General features: G+C 34.8%; 1 protein-coding gene across 17 annotated transcripts in view; it reads right to left on the bottom strand.

The window, feature by feature from the left end:
* LOC106875208 (dual specificity calcium/calmodulin-dependent 3',5'-cyclic nucleotide phosphodiesterase 1A) overlaps window positions 1–24568 on the bottom strand; it is a 1568460-nt gene that overhangs the window by 16631 nt on the left and 1527261 nt on the right. For all 17 annotated transcript variants that reach the window (XM_052973317.1, XM_052973316.1, XM_052973336.1 and 14 more), the window contains 4 exons: window positions 17520–17630; window positions 13907–14047; window positions 9890–9990; window positions 5918–6043 (listed from right to left, as the gene is read on the bottom strand). In XM_052973317.1, the coding sequence (XP_052829277.1) occupies window positions 5918–6043; window positions 9890–9990; window positions 13907–14047; window positions 17520–17630 (479 nt within the window). The remainder of the gene's footprint in view (window positions 1–5917; window positions 6044–9889; window positions 9991–13906; window positions 14048–17519; window positions 17631–24568) is intronic.

Raw genomic sequence — 24568 nt, 5'->3', positions numbered from 1 at the left:
TATATAGGTTATGAGAGGTAATGGTGTCAAGAAGACCCAAAGGTGTCAGGTAATGCTGAGTAAATGCTATGGACAGACTATAGTTAAGCTCCAGGTTTGGTGATTATGCGAATGAGGAGTCCAACGTAGATCATATATTAGCATGTGTATATATAAAAAATTAACAGAATGAGATAAAAATCCAAGGCTATGAAAGATTTCAGAACATTTATAAATAGAAGGCCTTACAGCTGTTTCCAGGATATTTTATATATCCCTTTATTGGAGACGGTGCAAGAAAACGGTTTAGCAATAGTTATTCTAGATAAGATATGAAGTAGGGAGTGAAGTTGAGGAATGAAAACAGATGTGAGATATGCAGGGACATTGTATCTGCAGTTCCATTATTTAAGCGGAATGGTATGCATATAAGATTCCTGTACCTTATGTGTAAGTTCCAATAGTATTTAAAATTGGTCATTCCAAGCATAGTTTATACACGGTGTTATTGAATCAAGGGTTTTTTTTCTAAGTAACTTAAAAGTTGGGAATGTATTTGTAAGGTCAAATAAAAAACTGATTTTTATTTGACCTTACAAACACATTCTCAACTTTTAAGTCACTTCAAAAAAATCCTTGATTCAATAACATCTGTTTTCATTATTCCACTTCACTCTCTTTTTCATATCTTCTCTACAATAACTATTGCTTAACCGTTTTCTCGCACCGTCTCTGATGAAGGGATGTGTAAAATATCCCGGAAACAGCTGTAAGACCTTCTCTTTATAAATGTTCTGAAATCTTTCACAGCCTTGGATTTTTACCTCATTCTGTTAATTTTATATATATATATATGTATACTGTTTGAAAAAGGATCTTGAAGATAGACAATTTCAGAAAAGATAATCAAACTAATGCCTTTTTCTTTAATTTGCATTGTTTGGGGATCTATGTGGTTTGAATCACCATCTCCAATTTTGTTCCAGTTGTTTTTAAATTTGGTATATGGATTAAGTTTTGTATACTTATCATGGAACGGAAAATCATTTTTCCTATAAATTTATAGTTAAAAAGTTATTAGCCCTTAAAGTTTGCAAAATTTGGGTATTTTAGCTAATCAGAAGCAAGTATTTTACACATCACCTTGAAGTTCTGTTAGCATAGTAAGCCAAGAACTCTGTTTCTATAGTAACCAAGGAGTGCAACCACCATGTGTTCCATAACTGTTTGCAAAGAACTCTGTTTCCATAGTAACCAAAGATGCTGTGCATGCACACAAGGAGTGTAACTACCATGTGTTCCATAATTGTTTGTTTTCATCGCAGTAGCTTTTAAATATTTAAATTGCTCGCGTATGTTTTAACATTTTTCACTGTTATTTCTAATGCTTTGACATGCCAGTGCCCCGCCCTCCACTTCTCGCTACTGTGACAGATGATGGAAGAAGCAGCAAATGCACTGTTTTCTGATTGGCTGAAAATTCCGAAAATTATCAAACTTTGAACACCTGTAACATTTTCGCAAAATTTTTCTGGAATAAATGAATAACAAATTCAGATTGTTATGTTTATATGCCAACAGAATGTGGCAGTGCTATAAAGAACAATGTTATTGTTGTTTTAGCCCCAGGAAACATCTTTGCCAGCTGGCTATCGACACACACTTTGTGTCTGTATAGCAATTTGCAAAGAAGGGCATCGCTCCCATCTCTAGCCTTCGGATTCTGCATCACAAATTACATCTATATGCTACATTAAAAAAAAATATTTTTAAAGATATCGACATGCAGTGACTCAAACCACAAGGATCCTTGTTTGGCTTCTTAATTTATCTAAATGTTACTTGTCACAATGCTTCAAATATATCTCTATAGACTGTCTGCTATAAACTAACTGTATCAAACCAGATGAATTCGAGTTACATTGTATTTGTTTACTGAAGCAATTGCTTTTGCTACCAGTGACAAACAAGACAAATTTGCCATCTAATTGGCAGAAAACTTCTACATGTTGCCATGACTGCTGTTTTGAACTACATATTAGGCCACCCTCAGGGCTTTCAAAAAAATAGACAAGATGCCTGACTGTCTGTTTCATTTTGTTCTTTGTATTCCCTCTCTGTATTCCTTTATGTAGTGCTATCTTTGAAAAGGATCTTTTAGATTGATAATTCAGAAAAAAAGATAAAAATAATAAACTGTTTTTATTAAATGTATTGTTTGGCTTTCAACTCCATACTCACTCAGAGCTATATATATATATCTTTATTTTATCATCAACCAATTACAGAATGAACTGTTTATATTTTACTGTGGTACCAACTCTAAAGTGGTTGACATGACATCAGCAACACTACAGAGTCCTCCCATCTCTACACTATCTTTGCTTATTTGCCATTTACATTTCAGAGCCTACCAAGTGTATTTTATTGTGCCACCAGCATTAGTGAGGTTGCCTTGCATCTTGTAAGGCCAGAAAGTCCTCACTGCTTCATGATATATTTGCATGAGCAAAACAACACGACTGAGAAAGTGAATAGATGAGACAGTGAAAAGAAGAATCAGGTTGGGTTGGTGAACGAAACATTATTGGCTATGTGGTAAGTAGCTTGCTTACAAACCACATGGTTCCGGGTTCAGTCCCACTGTGTGACACCTTCTACTATAGCCTCGGGCCGACCAAAGCCTTGTGAGTGAATTTGGTTGACGGAAACTGAAAGAAGCCCGTTGTATATATGCATGTATATGTGTATGTGTGTGTATATGTTTGTGTGTCTGTGCTTGTCCTCCCAACATTGCTTAACAACCGATGCTCGTGTGTTTACATCCCTGTAACTTAGCGGTTCGGCAAAAGTGACTGATAGAATAAGTACTAGGCTTACAAAGAATAAGTCCCGGGGTCGATTTGCTCGACTAAAGGTGGTGCTCCAGCATGGGCACAGTCAAATGACTGAAACAAGTAAAAGAGTATAGAAACAGAAGAAATGGGATGAGGCAGTACTTGAGAGAGTGATAGATAGTAATGAAAGTGGACAATGGTAAAAGTGAGTGATGGATGTAAATAAAAAGGAGCCCTTTGAAGAGAGGGTGATCAGTAACAATACAGAGTGGGTAATGTTAGAGTGATCAGGATGGCAATAGGAAGAATTGAAAAAGGGTCCAATACTATTCTTCATTACAGGGGCAGCTAAGTACAAAGAATAAAAAGGATCTACTACTGTCCTTAGTAACAATGATGACATAGTAGAGTGAATAGAGAAGATGATGACCTATATAGAAGGTATCAAGGTGGCAACAGATGTAAAACATAACTGAGACATACTGGGTGAAAGACTCAAATGTGTGAGTTAAGCTTTCCAGTTTTTACCACTAACTCTCTTTTAACATTACTTTTGTCCTTTGCTTAGATAGGCAGCTCTTCTCCAGACACCAAATCATCTTGTTCTTTTGTAATAACCTCCATGAGGCTTAGCAACTTCATTCTTTCCCACTTCATCCTATGTCATAAGCTATCATCTTCCAGGTTACATGCCCGCTCTAGCAGACTCTTCTCTCTTGCATGCGACATCTGATTTATCTTACGTCCAGTTTTTCTCTATGCACATTTATAGTCTGGCATTACACATTTACTGAAGCATGCTTGTGTCGTTTCATTTTTATCTTTGCAAATCATCTGAATTCAAGGCCAACATCTATTGTACAATCTACCCTCACATCAACAGAGACACTCTTTGTTGCCAGCAGGGGTAATAAGTTCTCTGAAAGTTTTCTGACCAGCTCTTGCTCTGCAATTATGCTTTCAGAATATCTACCTCCACTGTTAATGGTCACCTAGGTAATAGACGCTATCAATTACCTCTAAACAGTCTACTGGGTATTACCTAGAATCTATTTCTGATCTGTTAATCTATTTCCCTTGTGAAAATCCATTATGATAATTTTCTTGAAAAAAAAAAAGAATAAAAAAAGAAAAGAAAGAAACTATTCTTTATGAAACATAAAACAAAGCTGATGTTTGAGTATTTGATATTAGTTCATAAATGAATGAACATTAATTAGTTTCAGACATGGACAGATTATTCATTAATGCCCATCAATGTTATATTAATAACAATAATATCAAAGATTCAAACAAACTTGTCTGTTTACAATTCTCAATATAAGGAAAATAAGTTGTTTTAAATTAAAATGACATTTATTTCTTCTAAATCATAGTCTTTTGGTTTCTGTCCTATTTAGGCAGCCTTTTCAAAATATTGAACAATAAGAAATTTGTTAGAGCTGAAAAAACTAAATATACCAGTTATATGCTTTGTCTTTTTTCCCCAAAGCCTTACTAGTGGATGTCTCCCACCAGACTTTCTTTACATACATAATTCTTAGACCTAAACCTCACCCCCACCTCATCAAACAATAATCCTATCCTAATCCTTATTATTTTCTTCATTTCCACCTTCTCATTATCAGATAGGGATTAAGTTTTTGCACACTGGTAAAATGAATGAAATCAAACAATCAGCTCATTCATAATCACTTGGACAAATCAATAAGTGACTATCCTTTTTGGCTTTGAGATGATGGAAATGGGAGTGTTGACATTCATACAGATAAAAGAGGAAACAGATCCTATCAGCTTTAAACGGAGTCTAGACAGCTTTCTTCAAAGAGTACCAGACAAGCCACCCATACCTGGATACAACTCACTCAATAAGAACTCACTACTTGAATGGACCATAGACATAAGTTAGACATGGCCTGGACCAATCTTTGGTCGAAACATATCTAAGTTTATCTAAGTTTACATCTCTCAAAGTTACCTGCAATGTCAAGGTGTAATTTGCAATCTAAGATGTAAACAGCATTACAGAATCATCTTGGGAAAGCTCACTTGTACTTTACATTATTCTTATATTTGTTTCAGTCATTTGATTGTGGCCATGCTGGAGCACTGCTTTTAGTCAAACAAATTGACCCTAGGACTTATTCTGTTGATCTCTTTTGCCAAGCCACTAACTTACAGGGACGTAAACACACCAACATTGGTTGTCAAGTGATGGTGGGTGACAAACACAAACACACACACACACATATATATGTATACAAAGTATGGGGGTTTAGTTCACAGGTGATCTAAATGATTAGGTATGGTAGGTAAGTGCTATAACGGATTAATAATAATGTTTGAGATGTTTGCCTTGCCTTAATGTTTGTTGTCCTCTTTAACAATTATATATATATATATATATAAACAATGGGTTTCCTTCAGTTTCTGTCTACCAGATCCACTCACAAGTATTTGGTTGGCTCAAGGCTATAGCAGAAGACACCCAAGTTGCCATACAGTGGGACTGAACCCAGAACCATGTGGTTGGTAAGCAAGCTACTTATCACACAGCCACTCCTGCACCTATAATAAACATGAGTTTATTTTTGTTTTGCATATGATAAACTACAACGGTATATTGGTGTCAATTTTTGGCATGAGACCAGCAATTTCAGGAGAGGAGTAGGTCAATTATATCAACCCCAGTACTCAACTGGTATTTATTTCATTGACTCCGAAAGGATGAAAGGTAAAGGTGGCCTTGATGGAATTTGAACTCAGAACATAAAAACAGATGAAACGCCCTTAAGCATTTGCCCGGTGTGCTAATGATTGTGCCAGCTTTTCTCCAACTATATATTACCGAAATCTTGTTATACTGTGATCAACACTTCTGGCCATGACCATACTGTCAGTGGCGTTGGCTGTCCATTTTGTCCCTTTTAGATGTAATAGGGTGGGACTTAAGATAAGTTTGGCTGCTATTTCTGCCTGATAGAGTGACCAAGTAGCAACTTCCTTATTCGAATATTCCAACTTAGTTTCTTTTAATACATAGTAGAAAAAATGAAATTAAAGTAATATGAATGTTAAAGAATTAATAAATGATTACTCACCTGTATTCTTCTTTACTGAGCCCAGTAAGAATGTTGTATTCATCTAACTTTAGCAACTTAAACGCAGCGCTAACATGGTGATTTTCAAGCACAGCTTTGTCATTGTACAATAAAGCAACTTCAGACCTGTTTGAAAATATTGTTAACATATAAGATAATTAATAAACAAAATGAAGTTTCTTAGATGTAATATTGAATTTATTTCAAAGTATGTGTATGTGTGTGTGTATAATATATATATATGTGTGTGTGTGTGTGTGTGTGTGTGTGTGTGTGTGTGTGTGTGTATATATATATATATGTTATGAGTGGTGATGGTGTCAAGATGACCCAAAGGTGTCAGGTAAATACTATTAGAACTTACAAGATACAGGAAACATATGTATACCATTCTGCTTAAATAATGTAACTCCAGATACAATATCCCTGTATATCTCACATCTGTTTTCATTCCTCCACTTCACTCTCTATTTCATATCTTCTCTAGAATAACTATTGCTTAACCATTTTCTCGCACCGTCTCCAATGAAGGGATATGTAAAATATCCTGGAAACAGCTGTAAAACCATCTCCTTATAAATGTTCTGAAATCTTTCACAGCCTTGGATTTTTATCTCATTCTGTTAATTAACTGGTGTTGGTTTGTTTATGTTCCCATAACCTAGCTGTTCGGCAACAGAGACCAACATGCCAGGCTTAAAAAATAAGTACTGGAGTAAATTTACATTATTTACATTTGACAGATACTTGTCCTCATCTTGTTTGTTGTTAACAAAGCGTTTCGGCTGATATTGCCTCCGGTCTTCATCAGGTTTTTTTTTTTTTGTGGAAATTTCGAACCTGGATTCTCATTCCTAAGGTATTTTTAAATGTTGTTGTTATTATTATCATTATTCATGGTCACTGCCTGGAATCGAACTCGGAAACTTGTAAAATGCAAATATTGTACATAATTCCTCATCTCTTCAATATAGAATTGGAGTAAATTTGTTGAACTAACACTCTTCAAGGCAAGCACCTCAGTATGTTTGCCGGCCAATGACTGAAACAAACAAAAGATAAACAGATTCTACCTTTTAGTATTGCAAGCTCTATTACCATATTAACATATCCCTATTGAGAGATGTTGGGAAGATCCTCGGTGATTGTACAAATTGGGATCTAGTGGTAACTGTCAATATCTAAGATGGACTGATAATGGTTTTTAAAAGATATGGGATTGGAGAATGATGTTATTTGCATAGGATTGTATAGGATTAAAGCTGATTAACTGGTTATTGATTAAATGGATGAAAAATTATGGATCCTTGAGATGGGATTCTTTTCAAATGCATTTATCATGAAGCAGTAAGGTTGTGGTAATGATAAATTAGGTTACTTTTAATTAAACTGGTGCTCCGTCAGTCACGACGAAGAGTGTTCCAGTTGATCTGATTGACAGAAGAGCCTGCTTGTGAAATTAGTGTGTAAGTGGCTGAGTATTCCACAGACATGTATACCCTTAATGTAGTTCTCAGGAAGAATCAGCTTGACACAAAATGTGACACGGCTGGCCCTTTGAATTACAGATACAACTCATTTTCACCAGGTGAGTGGACTGGGGAATTGTGAAACAAAGTGTTTTGCTCAAGGATACAATATGACACAAGGAATCAAGCTCATAATCTTATGATTACGAGCACAACACCCTAACCATTAAACCAAGTGCCTTCACACTCTTAATTAATGTTATTATATAAAGGACTTGTTAATTAGAATATTATTTTGCAAACAAATTAACAAATTAAGAAAAAAATAATCACAATATTAGGAATAAAAAGAGAGGCAAGTAGTATAAACATGATCTGCTTAACAGCATTCATCCTCTTCCTCCTCATCATCATCATCAGCTTCCCATGCTGGCATGGGTTGGACAGTTTGACTGGAACTGGTAAGCCAGAGAGCTGCACCAAATTTTAGTCTGATTTCGGTTTGGTTTCTATAGCTGAATGTCCTTCCTAATGCCAACCACTCCGAGAGTACTTTTTATGAGCCACCAGTACAGGTACCTTTATGTGCTACTGGCAAGGGCACTAGTCATGTGACACTGGCATCAGCCACGACTACAATTTCACTTGGCTTGAAAAGTCTTCTCAAGCACAGCATATCCTTTTCTACTCTAAGCACAAGGCCTGAAATTTTTAGGGAGGGAGCCAGTTGATTAAATCGATCCCAGTACACAATTGGTACTTAATTTATCGACCCCGAAAGGATGAAAGGCCAAGTCAACCTTGGCAGAATTTGAACTCAGGACATAAAGACAGACAAAATACTGCTAAGCATTTCGCCCAGCATGCTAACGTTTCTGCCAGCTCGCCACCTTGTCAAGCACAGCATATTACCAAAGGTCTCAATCACTTGTCATTGCCTCTGTGAGGCCCAATGTTTGAAGAACATGCTTCACCACCTCGCATTATATGTGTTAATATAAAATTAGATGTATAATCCTTTCCACTATAGGCACATGGCCTGAAATTTTGAGGAAAGGGGCTAGTCAGTTATTTCAATCCTAGTATACAACTGGTATTTATTTTGTTGACTCTGAAAGGATGAAAGGCAAAGTTGACTTCAGTGGAATTTTAATTTAGAAGTTGAAGACAGATAAAACACTGCCAAGTAGTTTTTCCAGCATGCTAATAATTCTGCCAGCTCGTTACCTTAAAATTATATAAATAATATGTATATTCTGAAAATACTTAAGTCTGGTGTCATTAATTATGGTTTTTGAAAAGAATTGTAAATTTAGAATTTGTGTAGGTGTCACCAATGTACAGACTTAAAAAAAAAAAAATTGAGAATATGCCATTCACCAAGACTTTGGTATCTGGTGATTGAAGAATTTAATGTAGGAGAGTGTAGCAGTTTTGTGTTAAAATTCAGTTCATGAAAGCAAGTGGTGGGTAAGGCATGCATGTGTTGGTACACCACTCTCAGTTTATAATAATTTTCAATTGTAACTAAAACTGAGAACATTTCTTGGTCAGTGAATGTTAAATTACAAAAAAAAAAAAAATATAAAAATGTATGCATAGGTGTGGCTGTGTGGTAAGTAGCTTGCTTACCAGCCACATGGCTCCAGGTTCAGTCCCACTACATGGCACCTTGGGCAAGTGTCTTCTACTATAGCCTCAGGCCGACCAAAGCCTTGTGAGTGGATTTGGTAGAGGGAAACTGAAAGAAGCCCGTCGTATATATGTATATATATATATATGTGTTTGTGTGTCTGTGTTTGTCCCCTCCACCATCGCTTGACAACCAATGCTGGTGTGTTTACGTCCCTGTAACTTAGCGGTTCGGCAAAAGAGACCGATACAATAAGTACTAGGCTTACAAAGAATAAGTCCTGGGGGTCGATTTGCTCGACTTAAAGGCAGTGCTCCAGCATGGCCACAGTCAAATGACTGAAACAAGTAAAGAGAGAGTTGATTGAGAAACATAATCAGGTAAGGTTAGATCAGTTCAGATGAAATACTTGCAGCAAGTTATTGGGTAAAAATAATTAGTCAAATAATGCTCTGTTTGAAATTTGAATGTCTTCTGATCTTGGGACATCATTGATGCTGAGCTTGCGATACAGTTTCTGCAAGGTGAAGACAGAGGAAATATATATTTGACTACACTTTTATTTGTTATATGTTGATGCATAACAGCTGTTTTTCTGGATGATTTTCAATAACTTCTTGTAGAGTTGTTAAAACTAATTTAGCAATTTTGACACAAACCAGAAAACTACTGATCCTCTTAGTTTGTTTGGTAACTGGAGTTTTCTGTTACATGAATTTCTTACTTGTAACATGGTGTGTTTATATGTTGATATTTGTTGTCATATCACTGTAGTTGTTGATGTTCTCTGCAGTTAAAAAGTTTTTTTAAATGTTGTTTCTCTGAAATAAAGTTAAAAGAAACTATATAATTTTTTTATCGTATAATTACCCTGTATTTATGTGAAAATTGTTTGTTGTTCCAGTGTGTTCATAATCATGAACCAAGGCAGCTATTATTGTGGCAAAGATTTCAAGGTCTGTAAGCCAGTTCTGAAAATTTAAGCATGAATACTTGTAGAAAAAACACAATCAGTTGGAGCAAAATGGATTTAAATATAAAAACATATATACAGGTAGAATAGTTAGTGGGCTGTTATGTAGATGTATGTGCATGTGTGTGTATGTATGTGCACATGTATGTAGGTAAATGGATGGGCTGTTATGTAGATGTATATATGTGTGTGTGTGTGTGTGTGTATACGTATATGTATGTGCACAGGTGTGTAGGTAAATGGATATGAATGTAAACAGATAGACATACAGACAGATAGATACATAGGTAGTATGAACAGACAAGCACACATACATACATATGCAAATGAAGACAGAAACATGTGTCCACACACACACACACACACTTCACTTCACACAAGGATACATATGGAGACACACATCCATACATACAGACACAGTATGTAGTCACAAAAACCCATACACGGACACACTCAGACATGCACACACAAGGAGACAGAGGTACACACACACATGCAAACACACACACACACAAAGACATGAATATATGCACATATGCACACGAATGCATGCACACATACATACATACATACATACGTACACACACTGACCCACACACATGTGCACAAACAAACAAAAAGAATGCAGCTCAGATAACAGGCAGAGGCAACAACTATAGAAAAGGTTGCAAGACACAATGGAAATTTTAGTAAAAATAGATAATTAAATGAGTGGAAACTTTACTGGTGGGTGTGTTAAATAATAAGGGACTAAAAGAGAATGACTCTTTTTCTGACACAACAAAACGAAAAGATAATTTTCAATGTTTTGGTTATGATTTACACTAAGGTAAATAATTATAATTTTATACAATATAACACTCGAATCTTGTAATAATTTGAAAGAAATAATGAAGTGTTGCCAGTTATCCATAAGAAGGAAATGAAACTCAAAATTGAGTATGAGGTGTAGTCAAAAGTATCCGACCTTGATTTTTTTTTTGTGCAAAATCCGCATGGGTATTAGGTAGCCACATCCTTCCTGAGTATGCGCAAATATTTTCGTGTTTGTAAGTTGCACCATTCACCTGCATTGACGCATTGAGTACAGACATGAAGAGCATGCTGTGCAATTTTTCTTTTTGAATCGAGATGACCAAGTGCACTGTACAAAGTTACTGTATCGAATTCTGCCAAAAACTTGGTCATACGCATGCCCAGACTATCGAGAAGATTCAGAAGACCATTGGAGATGATGCTTTGAGAAAAACACAAATAAAGGAATGGTACAACCGGTTCAAAGATGACTGCACCTCAGTGGACAGTGAGCCATGTTGTGGCAGACCATTGACTAGCAGAAATGTCAAAATGATTGCAAAGGTTTTTTATTGCCTTTGTGAAGCTGTGCCACAGAAGTGACCCCACCATGACAAGGCACCCACTCATTCTGCCCATGTCATTCAAGCATTCCTCATCAAACAAAACACACCACTTGTCCATCAGGCTTCCTACTCCCCACACTTGGTTTTGGTTGTGACTTTTGGTTATTCTCAAACCTCACAAAAAGCACTTAAGGAAAATATTTGAGTCAACAGAGGACATTAAGCAAAATTTGGCAGCTCTACAGCATCCCAAAAATTCATTTTCAGAAATGTTTCCAGCAGTGGCAAGAATGCTGGCAGAAGTGTATAGACCTCCCAAGACGAATACTTTGAAGGAGACTCAATCAAAATGATGAGTTTTTTAAAAATTATTTGTTGTGTGGCCAAAGGTTAGATACTTTTTGGCTACACTTCGTATATAGTTTTGAAATTCTTCAACCTAAGTATTTAGAGAGTTATAATACCATCATCGATGTGCTACTTGAACTTTTGGATAATTTGAATAGATTATTATTAGGAATTTATTTAAAACAGGTTTTTGAGGAATGGATTGGAACTTTAGCTTTATATGAATATTTAGTAATGTCAAACATAGCAGCATTAGGGAGTTGATTATAGTTCATCAATGACAATAGTTTTTTTTTTTGTCTTCTTGTTAATTTTAAACAAACTACAATGTACACAATCTCTAAAGCAAAACTTAAATCATTAAAATATACAAATAATATTGGACGTATTTCAAATAAATTCAGAATAAATTTAATAGAGAAGACTTTCAGCTATACATTTAACAAATCACAATTCAATACCAGAAAGAAACTGATGTGCAACTTTCTTTCAAAATTTCTAAATGTAAAACATGAACAGTGTGCCTTAATGATGGAAGGTTAACTTCATATATTTTTTCACTGGTAATCACAGTAGCAGCTGTCAGATAAAATATCACGACACTACCATTTATGAAGAAGTAATAACATTGCATAATCCCAGCTCTGTTTTATTTAGTTTATCTTTACATGCAGCTGCTACAAAGATCACTTGTGGGAAAGGTGCAAGCTAACCTTTCATCTGAAAGGCATATTGCTGACGTTTACATTTAGAAATGCTGAAAGAAAATTGCATATCAATTTCTTTCTGACATTGATTCACGACTCATTAAATCTATATCTGAGTGTCTTCTCTGTACGATTCATTTTACAATTATTCAAATAAGTTTTAGATTATTTTCACTTACATACAGACATTAGGTTAAGTCACTTTAAGTGCTACTGATAACATGTAATCCAGTGCAACCTGTCACATGGTCAGTTATTGACAACTGAAGTCACACCCATAACAGGCTAACCTGGTGTGGGGAGTTGTTTCAAACACAGCAGAGCAAAAGCAAGACTCTTCAAAAGGATGGATGAGCCCAGTATAGGGTCCATGACTACTTAACAATAGTCCATAATGACATAGATGGTGGGTAAGCATGCAGTAAGGCCATTCTGCAGGTGATGGACCCAAGGTTGTGTCAGATAATTTTTCTAGGAATGTGTTAGATGGTACTTACACTGCCCTTCTGCCTTCTGGATGAGTCCATGAAGACAAAGGGTAATGGAATATACTTAAAGAAAAAACAAGCTGGAATGGCCAGCTTTATAGTATGGTTTCATATGCATTGCATATCTGGCAACCTTCTATTGCTGGTTTGAGATACCACTCATCTTTGTTTGCCTGTGCCACTGGACTTGTTTTTTCCACAGATATAATAGTGATATTGAGAAAGTTAACATTTCCCAGCACCATTATCAAACTTTATTGAATTGATATCTTCTGCTAAGTAGATCGTGGATCTTGGGTATCAGGGATGGTTGTTGTTATGGTGGTGGTTGAGGAGTTTACATGCTTCAATGGCAATAAAATATCACCATTTCCATTGTTTCTTCACTTGTTAAGGGCACACAATAAGTGCATCACAGGTGGTAGCAGTCATTATCCTCCAGTCAACTGCATGGCTGCACCCTTCATTGTTGCTGTGATTTAAGAAGTACAGTCGTCAAAGAATCCTCAACTGAAGAAAAACATGGTCAACATCAAATTTTGTAACAAACCATAAGTAAAACACATACATGTGCGTACGCATGTGTTTGTGCGCAATTAAAGCTAGAGTTGTAAGCCTAGAGCTTATCTCTGTTTCTGAGGTATTAAAACAAGTGAGAGCAGGATACCCCACAGACTGGGTTGCTACTTCATCTTTTGATTTACCACTAACTGAAGCTAATATAAATAGATTTTCCACAAGATGGTGACTTGACTTTGGCAAGTGTTACACTTGTCAAACTCAAGATCCTTGGTAATTTCTGCATGTTTTGAGTTCTCTTTCTTTTTTGTTATAAATCCATTCATGATTTGTACATATTCAACAAAAGCTAGAATACGACAGACAATAAATACTGAAGAAATGGAGTAGATTTTTTAATTTTTTTTTTTCTTTTAGTCTGAAATCATAAATTTTAAAGTTGTTTTATTAGAAAAAAATAAGATAAATGGTAAAGTTCGATGTTAACTTACAGTTAGTTTACTGCTTGATAAGATATAATGAACTGTATGTGCAACATCTGCTGCATGGAGTAAATTGTGATATGGATTTTTGTATTTTGTGTATCCTGCTTCCATGCAGGTTAAGAAAGCATCTAGTGCTGAAGTATTGATCTGTAAATAACAAAAGAAAAACAATTCAAGTCAAGTTTAAGGCGTTGCATGTCTAACCCAGATGTCAATGATTTGGGGCTTTTTGTTTGAATAATTCTATTGCCTTGGCTAGTTTTATAGGAAATAAGCTACTCTATCATATCATATAACTAAAATCAGATGCTATGTTTTTGGATGCAGTTTTTGAAATATCTAAATTTACATGAACAGAAAAACTCTTTTAACCATAGAAAAATGCATAGTTGTAAAAAGGAAACGTTTTTTTGTTAAAGCCAATATTTATTCACATTATATAAATGCAATTCATTAATTACATTCACAGCAGATAGTCACACTTCATTCATGCTTCTTTTTTGTTTTTCAATGAAGAATCAATAAAGAATAATCTGCTTTTAAGGGATTCCAATTAGGTCATTAATATTTTCCAAAGGAACTAAGTTCTTGCTGAAGAATCTTCTGAATGCTGTTTGGTATGTAGGAAAATAGTTCACATTTAAAGTTCTTTCAATATTTACTAAATCTGTTCATAAATTCATAGGTTATCTTGACCTCAACAACTGTGCTTCTTTTTCAACTAATTTTCTTTTATAATGTATCTAAACGGCATATATTTGGGTGTCAAAAACTAAAAATATATTATTTTATATAAATAACCTGAGATAGATAAGAAATAAGATGTAGCTCTTTTAAAATGATTTATAGAAACATATATATTAGCAAAAGTAGAAAACACTATATTCATAATCATTCATAGTTGTATATAATGTATACATATAAACATTACAGCCATTTGTAATTTTACCAAAAAAGATGATAAAAAAATTGAAAGACTAGTTTCAAAATGATTTATTTTATTTTCATCCATTTTTAATAACCTTGCTGTTCTGGGAGAATAATAGAACTGTATGGAAATAACTGGTTAGATAATTAACATATTAGTTTTCTTGCAGTTTGATCTTAGGACAATTTTCAGAACTTTGAAATTCTCAGGTCCTTCAACCTGTTTAGCAGCAGTGGCTGTCATTTCTTCCTAAGAGCAACTGAAATATCTGTACATCTGCAGCCTATGCTTGACTTAAAAACTGCTTCATGATTCCCAAATTGATGTACTTCCTTTACACAGTGACAACATAACAAGAAGTTGATCACCTCATCACTATAGATTGATTGATAAGGACACTGTGGGCATTTCTAATGCTAGTTTCAATAACTCAAGTATCAATAAAATCAGTTCTGAGAATCAGAAGAGCATCTAACTTTGCACTGTTACCATAAATCTAACCACTGCACTCTACAACAACAATGGCTGAGAGGATATTTTTTTCCTAATACCATAGGATTCTTTTTATCTGCAAACCACATGCTGAAAATTTTGAGGGAATGAACAACCCATTTTGGTGTTAAAAGTAAACTAATGGTGAAAAAGAAGCAACAAAATTGGGAGGAGTCTTATGTAGAATGACATTCCAGCAGATACAATCAAGATCTCTTGGTTCATTGCTCTTCTACATGAGCCACAGAACAATGCTTAGTGTAAATGATTCCTGATGCCCAAGATTGATATGGAGCTACACATAGAACTCATGTGGTTTACTTTTGTTCACCACTACTAGGTCTGATTTGTTATGCTCAAACACCTGATCCATTTGAATTGGGATTTATATCATTATCATTTTTCTTCTTCTTCTTCTTCTTCTTCTTCTTCTTCTTATTATTATTATTATTATTATTATTATAGTTGCAGGGGTGGCTGTGTGGTAAGTAGCTTGCTTACCAGCCACATGGTTCTGGGTTCATTCCCACTGTGTGGCACCTTGGGCAAGTGTCTTCTACTATAGCCTCGAGCCAACCAAAGCCTTATAAGTGGGTTTGGTAGACAGAAACTGAAAGAAGCCCATCGTATATATATGTGTGTGTATATATTTGTGTCTGTGTTCGTCCCCACCCCCGACATCGCTTGACAACTGATGGTGGTGTGTTTACGTCCCCGTAACTTAGCAGTTCGGCAATAGAGACCGATAGAATAAGTACTAGGCTTACAAAGAATAAGTCCTGGGGTCGATTTACTCGACTGAAGGCACAGCTCCAGCATGGCCGCAGTCAAATGACTGAAACTAGTAAAAGAGTAAAGTAGTGAGCTGGCAAAATTGTTAGAATGCTGGAGAAAATGTTTAGCAACATTTGTTTTGGTTTTATGTTCTGAATTCAAATCCTACCAAGGTTGACTTCATCTTTCATCCTTTTGGGATTGATTACATAAAATACCAGTTCAGCTTTGGGGTTGATGTAGTCAACTATTCTCCTCCAACAAAATTTCTGGCTTTATTCCTATAGCAGAATTATACTGAAATTTTTTTCAAAATCAACAAACTGACACTGTAATCAACCAGCATGGAAACCCAGATATAGGAAATAACATTAAATGGAAAAGCTATAAACCTGTCTATATTACAGTTTATTAATCCTTATAATAACCACCAAAAACAGCAATAAAACATAGAATTTGTAAATGAAGTTTAGGAAATAAAACTCAATATTTTTTTTTATATATATAGTATTAGAAATATATTGGGATTATGAGCATCATCGATGTTTCATATTCTTCCTTAACTAAATAAATATTACTCTTATACTTTGTTTGATTCATGTTGTAAGAAAGTGTGAAGGCACATAGCCTAGTGGTTGTGCTGATGCATAGATGATTGCCTGATCATAGTTTCCATCCTTCGACTGGATAGTGTGTTGTGTTCTTGAGCAAGACTCTTTATTTCACATTACTCAGCTCTCATTTTGACATATCTAATGTGTGGCACCTGTGTGGGCAGTGTTGCTTTGATGGAGAGAGTGAGCTACTCTACATCACAAGCATATGTGCAGATCATTCAACAAGAAGTTGCAGACACCTCATCGGTCCTTCGTGACAGGAGAGTCTTCCATATACAGGGTGTCCACAAAGACTGGGTACATGGAGTAACTAATATCGTAACATAAACAATTAAATATAAGAAATAATAATTTCTTAAAGTATGTGTTAATCCCCATGTACCCAGACTGTAAATAAAATCATAACATAAGCAATTAAATATAAGAAATAATAATATCTTAAAGTATGTATTAATCCTCATGTACCCAGACTTTGTGAACACCCTGTATAATAGGAAAGTAGCCAAATAATTTTGAAGCCTAGTTTAAAAGAACTGAAATGCTTAAGATATATAAACCTCCACAATAAGGCTTAATTCTCTACCTCCTTCATCTGGCATAAGATATAAATAGATGAACTAGAAAAACATTCTTCCACATCAAGCTTGAAGTTAACAGAAAATTTGAAAAGAAAATTATTTGAAATTTTCTCAATTTTCTTCATCATTATGTCTACCTGAAATTTTCTTTTCAATTTTATTATGGGATTTTTGACAATAAGAATAGATGGTATTTAAAAAAGAAAGGAAAAAATTTCTTTGAAACTCACTTTGAATTTATTGAGTAAATCATACTTCTGTAGCAGTTCATAACCAACGTATTTGAGTGCATGTGAATCTTCATTGGTTGCAAACACATCAAAACTCCAGTCATCTAGATTCTGAAAAAATAAGTTATTTCAAGGAAATTATAATGACTGTCTAAATGCATATATGATACATATTTGAATCTAACAACTTTTATATTGAATGATAATCAGATCTTCTTAGATTTATACGAATTAGCTTTTGGAATATTTTAAACTGTCTCTGAGACAATGAAGTGTTGTAGTCATAGATATGTTTTGAAGAAAATTTAAATAAAAAAGAAGAAAAGACTTTAAAATTGTGACAGAATAAAAAGATAGTTGCTTTTGAATAAATGCCTGAAATAATATCAATGAAGAATTCATGCCATTTGAAAAAGATCTTTCTTGTTCATTTATGTAAGAATGTATAGCTGCTTGATAGTGCAATTAATATTCTTAGGTATTTTTACATTGTCTTATATATTGGTGCATATAATTTAGGTTGTCTTTCAGTAATACACCTTTATAGGATGTTACAGAGATTTAAATTTCCAGTTAATCTTCACTGATTACAAATGGGCTGTAAAATATGACTCAAATTTTTGTATTTTAAGTCTCTTCAAGTACTCAAATTTCTGCACATTTCCTTTTGATCCTGTGTCATTACTTCATTAATTTTGTGTGTGTGTGTATGTGCATGCATGTGTACACACATATATGTTAAATCATTGTTTCCATTTTCCCATTTTTTTGCTTGCATGGGTCAGACGGATTATGTATACACATACACGTTTATGAATTATCATATAAACTTCCTAGTCTCTGCACATTACTGCAATATCTATCCAGTCTCTCCTTGAGCCACTGCTACACTAGCTTCAGTCTGTTTCTGTTGAACCCATATCCATGAATAAAAGAACTTAAGTTTGAACAGCATTTTGAAAAATCACTGGTTATATACTATCCATTTTATCTCTGTGACTGCATGTGGGAACTCATAGAAATAACCATAATGCCATCCTTAATCGCCTAACAGACTTCCACTGCCTCCTTCGAAGCACTGTGTAAAACCATTAATCATTGATCTATTGATTCTTATGAAGAGAATTCAAACTGAAAAAGTAAACATTTCAGTAAATAACATATTTTATAAGTAACTTTTATTAAGTCTACCTTGCTCTTAGCATTTGTTATCATATCATATGACACTTTAACTTAAATCTCATTATCTATAGTTTTACTTAGACTTCATTACCCATAGTTACAATAATCAGTTATTGTTGACTGAATATATCATCAATTTTCAGGAAACCTTCTAATCAACACATTTTGGAATCACTCCCTTAGATGTATTTCACAGAATATTTGATTCTGAGATTTCAATAACAGATTATATATTTCAAATATAGTAATAATTAGATATATTGATCCGGCTGAACCTCTCTCACCTTTAGTACAACAGAATTAACAAGAGACAATGAGATTGTAATAATGAAATGTAACTACTGCAGTGCAGATGATTTCATGTCTGCTAAATTTGATTTAGATAAGTAACGTTGTGTATTTATATCTTAGCATTTACATTGTACAGCTGTGTATGTACAATGTGTAGGAGTCATTGTGTCATTTTAGAAATGTTAGATTTTGTGTTACAAATAGTTCATACATTCAAGTCGAAATTCTAAAAAAATCAAATTTTAATAGCAGACATGATGATAAAAACACAATCCAACCCATGGATCTTTATAGATATTCTAAAGAAAATAGATACTCTAAAATAGCAAGAAGTGAAAAAATGTTTTAATGTTTAAAAGCAATTGTTCTCCCACCCACCAGTATATCTATAAATGTGTGTGTGTGTGTGTGTGAGATCATCATCATTCAATGTCTACTTTTCCATGCTTGCATGTGTCAGATGATTTTCCATAGCTGGATGCCCTTTCTGTCACCAACACTCGTTTTCAAGCAAGGTAATATTTCCCGATGACCAGTCATGTTTTCCATGAGGGACTAAAAACAACATCGCTTGTATGATGGTAATGCTTGTTTACAATCATGATGTTGAAACAAAGGTTCTTTCTCTCTCTCACACACACGAAATGAAATATAACCTGATGTTTCCTTTGTTGTAATAAAAGAGACATTATTCATATACTTAAATCGATTTGTTCAACTTGCCAGGAAAACCCACAGGTAAATAAAATAAATATATAAAAACCATATCAATACTAACAGTTTACTGTCACTGCTGTTTGATGCTCTACAGTTTTATAGAATTAATCTTTCACCAGTTCAAATATTTGCATACATTAAAAATGTTATTGTTTGCCATGTCTCTCATACAATAAATCTTTAAAATAGCGAGTTAATGAAAGTCTCTCTAAGTGTTAATTTGACTTCTTAGAAACAGCAGCCAAAAATTCTTTGAATTACACTGTATTGTCTTGAAAAAAAGGACATGTAAAATAATGTAGTCCTAGATACACTATTCCTAAAAACATGATGGGTTACTTTGAGAGAAAAATCTTTAACCCTTTAGTATTTAAACTGACCACATCTAGCCTAAATATTCCATCCATTTTATGTTCAAACTGGCCTGATCTGGCCTCTCATACCTATCCTAGAATTTCTAAAAAATAAGCAATCACATCATCAAAATGTCAAAGCTACGATTATAACACATGACCAATTCAAAACAATCTGAATAAATAAGCATTACATTTAACAGAGTAATCCGAATGCTCAAGGGTTAACCATATCTGCTTAATTGGAACTGTCCATGGGGCCAAATGATGATGACACTCAGTTCTCACAACAAAAGTGAGGTGAGTTTCCTTAAAGTAGACGAACGCTACCATCTCCATTGTACAGTTTATTGTATAAATTTTTTTTCGTTATATTTCTCAATGTGTCTATTATACACAAAAGAACATCTGTACACACAATGTAGCATCAATATATTTGTTTATATTTAGATTTATTGATAATTTCTTCCTGCATCTTGAGCATATATTTCAGATGTATACATTGTAGCTTAAACATTGTTACACATCAGAACAGGATTTTTCAATGTATTTGTCTGTGGGAAGGTGGTACTGGACAAATTGTCTTGTAGTAGTATTTAGTTATATTATCTCTCTATACTGCTGGGAAAACTGATTTTTCATATTCTCAGGAAGGGAGGGAGAGGAGCAGCAGATATTTGGGAAAAGTGGAGTCAAGAAAGTGATGTAGGGGCAGCAAATGTAGTTGTGGTAGGAAACAACATGGAAAAATTTCTGTGTTTTCATGTGAGGGTTATGTAAATCTTAATCAAGGAAGGGAAAAGACAACTCCAATCTTTTTATAGTTGCATAAATTAGAGCTGGAATTCCAACCATGCTTCATGGTTCACTACCTCAGCAGCTCCTTTATAGGATCCAGGGGCTAAAGACATCATCAGGAGGAACCACATCCGGTGGTGCCCCCCTCCACTTTCCGCGGTGTCTTCAGTTCTGGTGTTGAGTGCATTTCTTCTTCCTCCTTTTTTCTTTTTGTTCTTTGGTTTCTTTGATGAATGCTGGGGTCAATCTAATCAACTGCCCCCCCCCCCACTTCCCAAAAATTTAAGGCCGTGTGCCTATAGTAGAAAGGATTATTATTATTATTAATAGTAGTAGTAGTAGTAGTAGTAGTAGTAGCAGCAGCAACAGTAGTAGGAAGCTGGCAGAATTGTTAACATGTACAAAATGTTTAAAGGCTTTTCCTTCCATCTCTTTTAGTTCTGTGTTCAAACTCTGATGAGGCCAGCTTTGTCTTTTATCCTTTCAGGGTCAATAAAATAAGTAGCTGTTGAGTCCTTGAGTCAATGTAACCAACTAATCACCTCCTCTTAAAATTGCTGGACTTGTGTTAAAATTTAAAAAACTATTTCATTATGTTTGGATGTGATATGCTGTTTGCCAAACTAATTCTAAAACATGTTGAGGGTTAACACATAGATCCTATGCAAATAATAATAAACCATCAGTTATTTTGAAAGCAAAATTAAAGTTTGTTTCTTAAGCACAGTGAGCTATATTATATTTTGTTTACTCTGGCAGTAAAACAAAAGCAGTGGACGTAGATTAATTTTTGTTTAAAGATCGAGCCAAACAAAAGATTAATTAGACAGTGTAGAAGGGAGGTATATCTCCAATGACAGTTATTTTATATAAGACCAATGCACAGATGGTTCATTAAAGATAACAAATAGGTTCTGTTGTTGTTACTTTAAATCCAGCTCCCCTTTAATCTGCATTGTATTGTGCAAAAAGTTTGACAAACTGCTTTTCCAGTTCTATATTTAAGAGATGAGGAATTATGTACATTATTTACATTATTTACATTTGACGGATATTTGTCCTCATCTTGTTTGTTGTTAACACAATGTTTCAGCTGATATACCCTCCAGCCTTCATCACGTGTCTTGGGGAAATTTGTCAGCGGCCACAGCGGCGGTGCCGGTGCCGCCACCACCAAACACAGACAAAACACACACATACGATGGGCTTCTTTCAATTTCCCTCAACCAAATCCACTCACAAGGCTTTAACTAGCCTGAGGCTATAGTAGAAGACACTTGCCCAGGGTTCCATGAAGTGGGATTGAACCTGGAACCATGTAGTTGGGAAATAAACTTCTTACTACACACCCATGTCTGTTGTCTAAACATTTTGATCATTTGATCTAATTTCCTTCCTTTCAAACACTTTTAGAAGAATTTTTGTCACCTAATTCCTTAGAAATCTCAGTTGATCACATGACTATATTACATACATGAGATCCTACTGGATTTGTATTTGGTATGTAGAATGCCTTCTTGAGGTACTTTTTCCTTAATCACGGCAGTGAATGCCATCAAAAAAGAAAAAGAACCACCTGTTGCTAGCAAGTAAGTATGGCATGACCATGTGTTCCATGCTTTTGCTAACAGTTTTAGGTATATATATGTAGTCATGAGCAGACAAAGATGTCCACCTCCACTCTGAAGTCAGTGGAACATCCGTGATGTGACAACTGGAGGTAAAGGCTGACGCCCATTTCAGTTGCATAGACTGAATGAATGCAAAATGAAGTGTCTTGCTGAAGGACCAAATATACTGCAGTGTCTAAGAATCAAACCCAGATCATTACAATATTCAGCCTAGCACCTTAACCACTAGGCTGTGTGCCTTCAGAAGCAAGAGCTGTAGTTAAAAGTAAAACAAATTAATGGAAATCTAGAGAGATGCTGCACTTGTTAGGCTTTCTCTTTCCAAACACACATGCATGCACGCACGCACACATACACAAAAACACTAAACATATAAGTGTCATTAAATGACAGCTCGAGTGTAAATATGAAGACAGACTTTAGATGGTTGAATACATATTTATTAGATTATATCCAACAGTAGAAAATTGATGTGAAATAAGTTTGCATATGCCAGCATTGATAAAGGGATATAACAATTAAATATTCTCTTTGACATTCAGATGTAATATTTTATTAATATTTCAGAGATTAATAAAATATTATTAATCTCTTAAACACTTACATTCTTCTTAACAAGTTAATATTAAATTAGGGAGACTTGCTAAAGGTCCTCACAAAATCTGTTACCTTAGATACAAATGCAATACAATTCTTGGAATAAAATAGCTCTTTCATTCTTTCATTTGTTTTTAAGACAAATGTACTATTAAGGCATTGTTTTACAGTTGGACACTTTCCCTATCACTAGCCTTTACCTGTTTGTCAAGTAATGGATCTCACATTCCATATGTCTTCAAAGGCACCAAACCAGTGGACAGCTTGCTGAGAGAGAAAATGACAACAATACCATGACTTATCGCTCAGCAACTTTCAGAGATGTCCAAAGTAAATCCCCATGCACAGATACATGCACGTACACACTCACACTATGAACTTCTTCCAATTTCCATCTGCCAAATTCACTCACAAGGTTTTGGCCCACACAGAGCAATAGTTGACACTTTCTTGAGGTGCTTCACAGTGAGACTGAACTCAAAACCAAGTGATTGGGAAGCAAACTTTTTAACCACCCAACCAAGCCTTATGAATAACATTTCTTTCTCTGATAGTATAATTGTCCTAGACCTTTTATTGATACAGTCAGTTCACACAGTGGAATAAAATAGTTTGCCCTGAGGAAAAGAAAGTTCCTTGACATTTTGGGCTGAATCCTTGATTTGAGAAGGAATTAGATTTAGAGTCATGTCCATGCTAAAGGGTCATGAGAAAGAATTGCTAGCTGCTGCTGTTGCATCTTTAAATAGGTTTAATGATAACATTTTTGTCATCATATTTCTTTGAGCCACTTTTTCTTTGTGGTCAGACTCTTTATGCTTCTCCTATTATATACAATCTTTATGACTAGTAACTCTCTTTAAATTGCAGAAGGTCAGTCAATCCCTATGGTTATAGTATATTACACTGGGGAAAAATAATTACCTTTCATAAAGGTGAAGTCAACGACACAATGGCCTAATATATCTATAGTCTGAAAAATGCAAGCATTTTAGGCCAATTACTTTATTAAGCAAAAGTTATCAACTTTTAGGAAATGCATCTTTAATTTGCCAATAGACATCATTATCAGAATGGTGAGCTGGCAGAAACGTTAGCATGCTGAACGAACTACTTAAGGGAATTTCATCTGTCTTTATGTTCTGAGTTCAAATTCTGCTGAGGTCGACTTTGCCTTTCATCCTTCTGGGGTCGATAAATTAAGTACCAATTGTGTACTGGGGTCGATCTAATCGACTGCCCCCCCCCCTCAAAAATTTCAGGCCTTGTGCCTAGAGTAGAAAAGAATAGGCACCATCATTGTCATGTTCACATTCACTTTTCCATACTTGCATGGGTCAGACAGAACTGTTAAGGGTACCTTTTCTATGGCTGGATGCCATATCTATTGCAAACCTCACTGGTTTCCAAGTTAGGTAATATTCCCCTTTGACCAGACATGGTTTTGTGGAAGATTGGAAATGAACAACATTACTTTTAT

The sequence above is a fragment of the Octopus bimaculoides genome, chromosome 1 (assembly GCF_001194135.2).
Source record: "Octopus bimaculoides isolate UCB-OBI-ISO-001 chromosome 1, ASM119413v2, whole genome shotgun sequence".
Classification (NCBI taxonomy): domain Eukaryota; kingdom Metazoa; phylum Mollusca; class Cephalopoda; order Octopoda; family Octopodidae; genus Octopus; species Octopus bimaculoides.
This window is presented reverse-complemented; position numbering and strand designations above follow the sequence as displayed.